General features: G+C 35.0%; 1 protein-coding gene across 1 annotated transcript in view; it reads right to left on the bottom strand.

Moving 5' to 3' along the window:
• b3galnt2 (beta-1,3-N-acetylgalactosaminyltransferase 2) overlaps positions 1-10,172 on the bottom strand; it is a 22,551-nt gene extending 12,379 nt beyond the window's left edge. The window contains exons 1-4 of the mRNA XM_016489705.1: positions 9,968-10,172; positions 7,093-7,219; positions 5,709-5,809; positions 2,863-3,056 (exon numbers count right to left, since the gene is read on the bottom strand). Of these exons, the coding sequence (XP_016345191.1) occupies positions 2,863-3,056; positions 5,709-5,809; positions 7,093-7,219; positions 9,968-10,073 (528 nt within the window). The 5' untranslated portion in view covers positions 10,074-10,172. The remainder of the gene's footprint in view (positions 1-2,862; positions 3,057-5,708; positions 5,810-7,092; positions 7,220-9,967) is intronic.
• Positions 10,173-11,614: the final 1,442 nt, after the last annotated feature.

Raw genomic sequence — 11,614 nt, 5'->3', positions numbered from 1 at the left:
GACACAGCAGAGCTCCAAAACACACACACACACACACACACACACACACACACACACACGGCTGTAAACGTGTCAACAGGAACACCACAGACTATATTTGCTCAGCTGCAGACAGTGATGTTTTCAGAATAAACCATGACAAGCACAAGTCGATATGTGATTTCTGCATCCTCACAGGGCCTCAAGACGCCATGTCTTACAACATTTGCCCTGCTGGTGCGAGCCAAGAAATGTCATTTCCATCACACCACACATAATCTGTTTATTTTGAACTTCTGTGGTGGTAATGGCATTTTAAGAATAAAATGTGTCTCGTTAAGGCTATTTTATACAATCCTAAATGCACGCACATAATATTCTTACATTTTTGCATGGCCAACTTATTTTATTACAAAAAATAATAATCAAAAATCTTGTCTTTTTTCCTGAACCAGCAAATGTGTTTCCATCAAATTATTTTTGTATTAATAAATATTCTGTAAAGCAAAAATAAATAAATAAAAAATAAATTCTCTCTCTATATATTTTCTGAACCAGCAAATGTCATTTCCTATACACATATGTAATTTAAATTAATTCTGTGGTAGTAAGGCTATTTTATACATCCTAGCAAAAAATATTCTTAAACCTTTCCATAATTTGACAACTGATGAAAAAAAAAATCTCAGGTTTTTAGATAGATAAATATTTAAATAAATAAATATTGAAATTGTTAATTTCAAAATTTTATCAAAGATTATCATGTTGTGTTTTAAAATATAATTATACTTGTATGATAGATGTTCATATTTTAAAAGTGAACATCTGGGTCTTGGATAAGACTAAAAAACAATAAAATAAAATGCATTTTACAAGAAGCAAGCGCATGAATGATGATTAAAAAGCATAATGAAAAACCAAAATCTTCCTATAACAAAAGGGGAAAAGACTGAAATCTCTTAGTTTTAATGAAAAATAAACCCCAGGACAAAAAAAGTTTTTTCTGATAAGTGCTGCGATTTTCTGCTGAAAATAAAGAAATCTGCATGAATCAAATAAACAGCACAATTTCCTCAAACTCAAAATGTATTATATGAACAGTATTATTATATCAAACATAACAGTCAATATTAGAGGCAAATGCTTGCAGTAAAGGAAGAAGTATTTATAATTTCTAAAGGTCATGCTTACATCCAGCCACTGCGGTTCATCTGGTTTTATTATTAATAATATCACAGTTAAAACTACAGACACTGGGCTACATTATCCCAAAACCAATGGCTTTAAATGCATGAATTCTGGTTCTAATGCTATAATAAAATAATTCACCAAAACACGCACAAATACAGAACCTTGTGCATTTTTAACACATGCAACGTTACTGGACTTATTGGTAAAATACAATCATAATATGACTATCATTGATTCCTGTCCTATCATTTCTCATGTTTTAGAGGCATCCCATCAGTCTGTTGACTTCGACGAAGCGTGGAAATGTATGAAATCGTGGCATTAGGCGATGTGTGCTTGCATCACGCGGCTGCGTCGACCTCTGCGCTCATCGAGTGAAAGATCAGAGAGACTCCACAATCAAAGGCACTGATGGAGAAGACTTTATTGAATTTGCTCTCCGCACATTTATCTCTGCAGCTCGTCGGAATGAGCGATACGTCTCTTGACGTCTCTCCAGTACATTTATCAAATAAATGAGTAATGTCTAGCGGGATGATGAAAACTCACCTTAAAAAGCCAACAGGATATTTTGGGTTTCTCTTGTGGCAAGAACAAATTGAATGACTTTACAAAGTGCAATCGGAGTTTCTAAAAGAGTGTAATGGAGGACGACTGTTCTGTGCATATTTTACAGCTCTGGCGGGTCGTGATCTGAAAATGGGTCACGGGTCTGTTCTGATCAGGTCAGAGAAGTCAGTTTATCAACTTTTAATGGGAAAAAAATCATGGACAGGTTGTGTGACGGCCTCGTCTTCAAAAACCATGGTTTATTTGGTTTATAATATTCTTAAGTAATTATTTAAATCATTATTAATTTTCATTTGGTTTAGTTTAGTAGCAGGAAAATAATCTAAATTCTTTAGAAAAATACAACCATTATTATTTCACTTTATTATTAATGTATTATTAATAATAATAACAACAACAATAATAATTTAAATTAAAATATAACAACAATCATAATAACATTAATATTTAATTATATTTTAATTCCATTTTTTAGAACAATTGTAATAATAATAATAATCATATCATATAATCATATAACAATTGTAAAAATAATAATTATATATATTATTACCGTTTAAAACAACAACAACAACATTATTATTATAAAAGAATCATTTACATTAAAAGATAATAATAATAATAATAATAATGTTTTTATTATTAATAGATTATATTTTATAATTATTTTTAAGAAATTATTTAAATTAGATGTAATTCAATACTAATAATAATAATAATAATGGTTATTATTATATATGCCCTATTCCTTGAATGAAAACCATGACCATAAAGAAAATACAACCCAGAAGACAGTTCATATTGGTTCATATGCATTGAGCACAAAACCATCTAAAGTCAAGCTGACGTTTATGCATTTACAAAGTTGTCATTTTTCATATTTCTCTGTCATGTTCATAACTGTGCATACTGAAGTTCATTGTAATATGAATCATTTTCATTTGATTTTAAAGGGCATTTTCGTTTTGTTTTTGCGTTTGTACTGTAATTATAAACCTCCTGTACTGTGATGTTGAGTCTGATGTAAAATCTTTGAAGTAAAGCCAGTTGAGAAGCAGTGATTTACAGACTTCATCATCTGATGCGTAATGTTGAGACTCCAGACTGCGTTTGTGCTCGTACCTCTTGGTCCACCTGGAAGAGGCGGACGGTGACGTTGCCCCTGAAGTCGTCTCGCGGTCCGTTGGGAAAGACGCCCAGCTGGGTGATGACCACCGAGTGAAGGACCCTGAAGTCCAGACTGACGGCAGAGACATCGGACGGCTGCAGCGCAGACGTGTCAGGAACGCTCAAGATAGCCATCTCCTGCCCAGCAGCTGAAGCAGAGTTCAGGTTAACTCAATCATTCATGCTTCTGCTTAAAAGACACTCACACACACACACACACACACACACACACAAACACACACACACACACACACACACGCGCACACGCGCACACACACACACACACACACACACACAAACACACGTACACACACACACACACACACACACACACACACACACACACACACACACACACACACACACACATGTACACACACATATGTGTATGCATACATATATATATGTGTGTGTGTGTATATATATATATATATATATAACCAAGACTTGTCATTTGCACTTACATATTGTTACTCTTTTGTTAGTTCTGATTGCTTCTATTGTCCTCCTATTTAAAATGTAATAGTAGTGTAACTTTTTTAATTACTTTATTAAAGTAATGTAACTGCTTACTTTTGTTTAATTTTTGATGACTTTTTTACATTTCTAACGATTGTTTTCAACTGCTAACCATTTTCAAACATTTACACCATGCGGGGCTAACCTTACAGTAGTAGGCTGTTCAACACTCATTACTGCCACACTTCAAAAATCCTTCATCACTTCAATGAAGATAATTGATATTATTAATTAAAATAACTGAACACATCCACCACAAAATCAGACTTTAGTACTGCCTTTTACTTTGAGATTGATCGGAAGTTCAATGCAGGTTTAAAATCATAAGAAATAGTTTACTGATACTGTTTTTGAAACCAAATCTTCGCATAACTACAGGAAACACTGCATCTAACAATGCTTTGAAAAAAAAGTAAAAGCATATACATCAACCCAAATACGGTTATCTAATAAGTATGTGTCCCATGTATGTGTTTGTATATGACGATAGTTTTCTCAAAAGTTTTCTCATGAAGTGACTCAGAGCAGTTCTAGAGATTATGTTTATGTGTTTTGATGAATGCAAAAACCCATGAATTTTGTCATGTGACCAAACCCTGGTTAAATAAACAAATCCGCCCAAGAAGGGTTAAAGACAAAGCCAGATGTCGTGAGCAGACGGAGCCGTTTTCACACGCCGCTGCACAATAATCCAAACATCAGCACTTTAAGAGACTCGTCTGCTCTGAACTACTGGCTCTCTTAATTAGAAAGCAGCCATTTATTACCCAGGAGATCAATTGGAGGAACAGAGTCGTTAACAGAGAGCAGCAGACTCACCGCTTCCCTCGTCCTTGAGACAAAAGCCAATTAAAGGCGGCGCAGACGAGAGGCAGAAGTGCGCAGATGTGGGCTGAACAACCATCAGGAAAAGCTTTTAGAGCCACACAGGAGATTCTCTCGCTGTTAAAGGGCTCATTAGCATAAGGCTTCGCCAATCACCACTAGCAAAGTCCAAAAGAATCCTTCTGAAAGCATCTTCAAAACACTGAAAACTGAGCTGCGGCTTGAATTTAAAGTTCAAACCGTAATTGTGTTTCAACTAGTGCTGTCAAAATTAGCGCATTAACGCAGGCAATTAATTTTTCAGTTTAACATGCACAAAGGCTCCAGCGCATGATTTCTGAGATCAACAATCTCAAAATATCCTTATGATGTTACTTGATGAACATTCTAAGAAACGTTTTTGTACAGTGAGCTGCCCTGTACTGCAAATAATGTAAACAGGCTTGTGTAAGTAAAAACAACTAAACATTTTGACCAGTGTGGCTCACACGATGACAAAAATACTTTATATTTTGGTGGCCTTGGCCAAATTACTGACACGATAACTAGGTTTTGAAGCATGAATTAAATGTTTTGGGTGAGTAACTACATTTTGCAGACATGCAATAAAGTTCTGAAGTTCCAGCAAACAGTTGTGACATTTGCACTCACAGTTTAGAGAATGTTAAGATTGTTTCGAAAAATGTGCCAAAGCAATTGAGAAAAACTGTAATTTAAGGTATATTTAGAACAGATAAAAATGTGATTAAGTTGCGATTAATCACAAGTTAACGCATGACGTTCATGCGATTAATCGCAATTAAATATTTTAATCGGATGACAACCCTAATATATATATGTTAGCCAATGTTTTGTGGCACTTTTTTGTACATTTTTAAATATATTTTTGAGCAATAAATTCTATGTTGAATCAAAATATATCTTTCTAAAGCTACTTTTTTGTAATGTTTATTTAATGCTTTTCACATTTAACACAATAATGACTATCTTTTGGGGGGGTAATGTCTCAGGCCAAATGGATGTGCAATTAATTTGCAATTAATTCAATAAATGAATCAGCCCATCACCGAATTAATTAGATTAAACATTTTAATCACTTGATAGCCCTGTTACTTTTTAAATTCTTCAAAAACTTTCTTTGGTGTTCCACTGAAAAAGTTGGAATTTTTTAAATTTTCAATTTCAAATGAACTCTTCCTCTAACTGATGATGATGATGATGAAGATGTGGCTAAACCATGAAAATGCATGGTAAAATCACAATGTTATAACGGGATGTCCCACTGAAATCTGCTGGAAGCCAAAACATGCTGACTACTTAGAAGAGAATCCGAGTGCACACTGTGATTTCAGGCCACATACTGCGAGATTCATGTCCGAGCGGGGGGTCTGATGAGAATCGTAACGTACAAACTGCAGCAAAGCTTAATCAGAGCGGTGTTTGTAAGATGAATTCACCTGTCTCTGTGAGGTTCAGCAGCGAGCAGGAATACGGGTCTTCACGATCTTCCTCCGGCACAGAACAGCCATGCTCACCAATGATGAATTTCACCATCACCCTTTCAAATACAACAGCAGACAACATCAATGCATCATTCTCAGTTCTGACTGGCTAGTAAGTGTGTAACATCAAGTGTGATTTAATTGTTCACGGTTGCCGAGCAACATCACAATCTGCTGCATCAATACAGATGTGCATCACAGATGTGTGTATATGGGCTATTTTACAGCGGTTTGCTGAATTTAGAGTCTGTTTTACAATATTAATGACTGTATAAATGAGTCTTGTGTTTAGGTCTCAAGTCAGTCATAATGGAAAGCTGTTTTTTCACTGATCATTTATTTGTTATCCATTATCTGATCTTTTGATTTGTGTCCATTGATTTAGATGAAATCAAATTATAAATTTGATTTTTGCAGTAATTTATTAACCAGATTATGCTGTATGCATAAGCACATGGCTATTAAAATAAAACATTTAATAATAATAATTATTATTATTATTATTTAAAATAGATTTTATTTTTAGTATTTTTGGGCTGCAAAAAATACTTTAGCTTTTTTTCATTATTATTTTCCAACCACTTTATAACCCACATGGTTATTAAAATTAATAGACCATACAATAACATAATGCATTTCTTGTGTATATATTTATATTCACATAATTTATATTATATATAAATATATTCAATATTAAAACATAACATATTTTTCTTAAATATATACAGTACATGCATGTGTGTGTATTTATATATACATAATAAATATACACAGTACACACACATATATTATGTAAACAAAAACTTTTATTTTGGATGCGGTTAATCGTTTGACAGCACTAATATATAGTTAGTATTTTTTGGCTGCAATAAACGGTCATATTTGATCTTTTTCATCATTTTCCACCCACTCTCTGACCCTTAGAAATAAATGTTATGTTCTTTTCGCTCAAAAAGCTGTGGCCTTCAAACATCCAATGTATAATATTGCAGCTTTTGATGAGAACATGCAGCGTACTTTCAAACATATTAATTTACTCATAATAAAACTGTGCAGAATTGATTTGCAGCGGCACTGGGCTGTGATTTGAACATTAAATCATGTTTGACCTATTTTAATGAGCATTTGCCTGAACGATCTTTAAACGTGGAATATTTATAAGGATTTTTATAAGGCTCGATAAAGTTGCAGGCCACAACAAACAGCAAAAAAACCCTCAGATCAAGCAGTCAATTTTTTAAGTCAATAACATGAGCCTAATCTTCTGAAATGAATCGATGTCTGTCTGAAGTGAGAGTTTTAATGAAGCAGAAATGGAAAGATCACATTCAGTACCGACCGTTTCTGGAAGTGAGGGTGGTGTTTAAGGTACCCCAGCCATGTGTCTCTTATGGCCTGCCGGAGCTCATGATGATGCCGCGCTGACAAAACACCCACCAACACCTCATGCACTGCCTTCTGGTTGTCTGTCAATACAATATTGAACAGAAACACAATAATCAGCACCAAAACAGAGCCTAATGATATTCGCCAATGCTGCAAATGATTCAAACATGCAAAAAGCCTTTTTTAAAAGAAGTTCATACAAACATGAACATATGCTAAAAATGTATTTATTCACCCTCAGGCCATCCAAAAACGCTTCTTGATCTGTGCAGATTTCTCTCCTGATTCACACCAGACCACTTCTTCACTGGAGGAAGCGTTATAATGGATTATGGACTCGGATTTTAGTTAAAAACATCTTAATGATGGATTTGTTTCAGCTTTTGTCTTCTCCAGATGTTAACTGATGGACTGGAGTGCTGTGGATTACTTGTGGATTATTGTGATGTTTTTATCAGCTGTTTGGACTCTCATTCTGACGGCACCCATTCCCTGCAGAGCATCCATTGCTGAGACACTGATGCAATGCTACATTTCTCCAAATCTGATAAAGAGACAAACTCATCTACATCTAGGATGGCCTGAGGTTGAGTGTATTTTCAGCAACTGTTTATTTCTGGGTGAACTATTCCATTATAAAGGCTTTTCCGGCAGGTTGAAGGCTCAAACACAGAGCAGATGATGCAGCGAGATGAAAGTCTCTGGCAGCGGCCCTTTGTATCCCCTAATGGATTGTCACTTGTGTCCTATTCCACCATGTGTGACAAACATCAGAGCAAGTGTGTAATGTGCATCTGTGCCTTTGTTGCTAGGTAAATCTCTCCCAGAGTTCAATGAGATCTCAGATACTTTCTAGTCTCTCTTCTATTGTACACAACTTCACGTTCAATCCGATACTTTATTCAATCCGATCACTGTGGTTTACAAGCAGCCGTCATCTAATGCATTAATTGCACATCTCAACCCCCCAGCAGAGCCCATTGGTGATATTATAAGTAAACTGCTGCAAACTGTTCAACATGCTTATAGAGCTTTAAAGTGCAATGATCAATGCATTCAGTATTAAAGGGTTAGTTCACCCAAAAATGAAAATTAGGCTGAGTTTTAAAAGTTTCCTTACTTTAGCAAAGGAAAACAAGTCTCCTCTTGGCTTATATCGAAATCCTCCGACATTCTTCCTTACAAATCCTCATTTTGTACTTCTAATTAGTGACCGTTGTTTTGTTCTCTCCGCGTGCGTCACTTCTGAGCCGCGCATGCGCAACGCTGAACTCATACGTGTACAACAGTGAGCGTAAGCTAGATTCAAATGATTATTACATTTTGAATATGGATATTTTTCTTACAAAAACACATCGATTCGCTACAGGAGGCCTTTGTTCACCCCCCGGAGCCGTGTGAGACACCTTTTTTTATGGAAGGGTGCTTTTTATTTCACGTCTTTTGGACAGAAGCAATGCAACACCCGCTGAGTGCAGCGATAGAGCTTGAAAGATCAAAGACAATTTTTAATATAACTCCGACTGGATTCGTCTGAAAGAAGAAAGTCATATACACCTAAGATGCATCGGGGGTGAGTAAAACGCAGCCTAATTTTAATTTTTGGGTGAACTAACCCTTTAATGCTAATATGCATGCAGTTAACATTCAAGCTCTATATGCACTGAGCATTAAGGGTCTATACATTAAGCAGCAATAATTCTATATATTCTATCATTCTCTCTCTCTCTTTATATATATACTGTATATATATATATGAAGAGTTTGGTTCCGAAACGCTATAAATCCATTTTTGATTAATTTGAGTAAAAATGTGATTTTTTACCAAGAAAGTGGCAAGATGAAAACCACTATTTTCTGTTTCAAACTTTCACATAGCATCTTTAGGTTATAATAGCATTAAAAATTCAAATCCAGATTTTGATTTTCAAAGATTTACTATAAAAACTGATTATTTTTTCCCAAAATGCAATAAATGCATTGAATCAGTATAAAAGTTATTTTTCATATTGAAAGTAAAGTAAGTTGATCCACATATGACAGCTTCTGAACTTGGTCAATACTAATCTTATTAATAGCTTGCGTTTTCTTCCCTCTTATGTTAAGCATTAATTGTTCTATAAGAATTGAGTGTTAATATTCTTTATGCATTGATCATTAAAGTCCCATATGCATTTACATTGAAAATTAATGGTCTATAAATGATATTAGATAGATAGATAGATAGATAGATAGAAAGAATCATTTATATAGACCATTAATACTGAATGCATAAGGAACTTTAACATACATAAAAAAATATGTGCTCTATATAAAATTAGCAATAGTTTGAGCAACTAAGCATCTATGTTCTGTATGCATTCATTTTTCTATAGGAATTTAGCATTAATGTCCTATGAGCAAATAATATTAATTATTAATCATTAATAAAAAAAACATTATAATGCTTTTTATGCATTGATCATTATGCATTGATTTTTTTAATGCATTCTACATGCACTCAGCTTTGAAATTTTCTATGATTTTCATTAATGGTCTATGCATTATATATATATGTTCTAAACGGGTTATTTTTTTCTATATGAAGTGAGAAAATGCAAAGAGTACTTTATGCATTATCATTATATATTCAGTAGCAATGCTCTGTATAAACTGATCACCAAGTTTCTACATGCATTAATAATATATGTATATGCATCAGTAGCTTCACAAGAACCGAGTAGTAAGAATTTATATGCATTGTCTATTAATCCACTGTATGCATTCAGCATCTGTCTAAACAACAGACTAATAGAGAGGAGGAGAAAGTAGCAGAAGTTGAGCGGTACCTGCAGAGCCGAAGCCCAACAGGAGCGCAGTTCTGTCGGTCCAGCCGAGCCAGTGAAGCAGCGCCGCGAAGACACACGCTAACAGCGCCGCTGCTGCGCTTCTCATGGACGCACGGCTGGGTCCGGACACCGACGCTTAACGGGCTGCGCACACAACGAACGGACCGCCGACTCGACGCGACGCGCATCGCTGATGTGATGAGTGTCCGACGCGCCGCGTCATGTCTAACTGCACGCTGATGACGACAACACTCGGGCAGCCAATAGGAGTGGAGCGGTCGACGCGCTGTGCCTTCTGGGAAATGTAGTTCAATAAGTTTCCTGTTGCCATGAAGATTACGTCAAAGTAGCCATTGACTTTCCTTTTTAACAATAAAAAGTGCATGGTGCAAGGTCTTGATTGCTTCTATTGTCCTCATTTGTAAGTCGTTTTGGATAAAAAGGTCTGCTAAATTACTTAATTTAAATGTAAATGTAAATATAACAGTATCTATTTCAAATAGTTTTTTTTTCTGAAATCACTTAACTAATGTTATCGGATAATGTATAATGCATGTAATTAATGTGCTAATTTTCTTGGGTCAAATATATAGTATACATAAACTGTGTTGTCATTAATCTGTCTTGTAATTATTTCATAATCACAAAAATATAGTGTGCAATACTCTACTGCACCGCTAGGTGTCTCCCTTGAACACACAATATTATAAACTTGTATGTTATTGTCAGAGCAAACATATTAAATCAAGCATATCATTCTTATAATGCAAGCAAGCACACTAAATATTTAATGCAGACAGTTTTAAAGTGTTTATTAATTTGTACAACTGCACAGATCTAAACATTCAGACTTCTAAAAGAGAAAAGTGCAGAAAAGCACCAACAAATCCATACATTTAGGCATCGATTCAATTACAAGGTATCTCAAAGTTCTAATATTTAAATAGGGTAATCGGTCCATGCAAGTTATGTTTTTATAATAACAATCATAATATTATTTAAAAGTTATTTTACATGTTGGGGTTTAATTGTACCGTAATTCTGTAGAAATCAGCTGGACTCCATTTCATTCGCTTGGAAAACCAACAAACCCACATTCTCACTGAACACATGGAGCATTAGTGCTATTATAAAAGTAAATATTAAGCGTTTAGAACACAATATCATTTTAAATACCCACCGTACAGACACACTCTTTGCTTTCCATGAATTTAAAGGCGATCTCATGCAACGATAGCATTTCAAATATACATCTGTGCACTTTTCGAGGAGGATCTTCAGATATAAGATACGTTTGGGAGTCAAAAAGACCCTTCGTCCACCGTGGCACACGTTAAAGGGGCTTTAATACAGGTTACACAAGCAACACCTCCATCAGGTGCTGCGCATTAGATATAACAACACTTGGTTTCGTATAAATTAGCAAAGGCTAGACTAAAATTACAGAGATATAAAGAAAAACATTTGACATTGTGCTTTTTTTGTTTCTTTGTTTTGAATAGGAAAAAGCCTGTGAAATAACAGTGTAGAGGACACGCCATAGTCACAGTACTTGGCACTCAGAAACCACCTCTCGATACACACACACACACACAAACACACTCACACACACACACACACACACACACACACACACACACACATGCA

The sequence above is a fragment of the Sinocyclocheilus anshuiensis genome, unplaced genomic scaffold (genome assembly GCF_001515605.1).
Source record: "Sinocyclocheilus anshuiensis isolate Anshui unplaced genomic scaffold, SAMN03320099.WGS_v1.1 scaffold462, whole genome shotgun sequence".
NCBI lineage: Eukaryota > Metazoa > Chordata > Actinopteri > Cypriniformes > Cyprinidae > Sinocyclocheilus > Sinocyclocheilus anshuiensis.
This window is presented reverse-complemented; position numbering and strand designations above follow the sequence as displayed.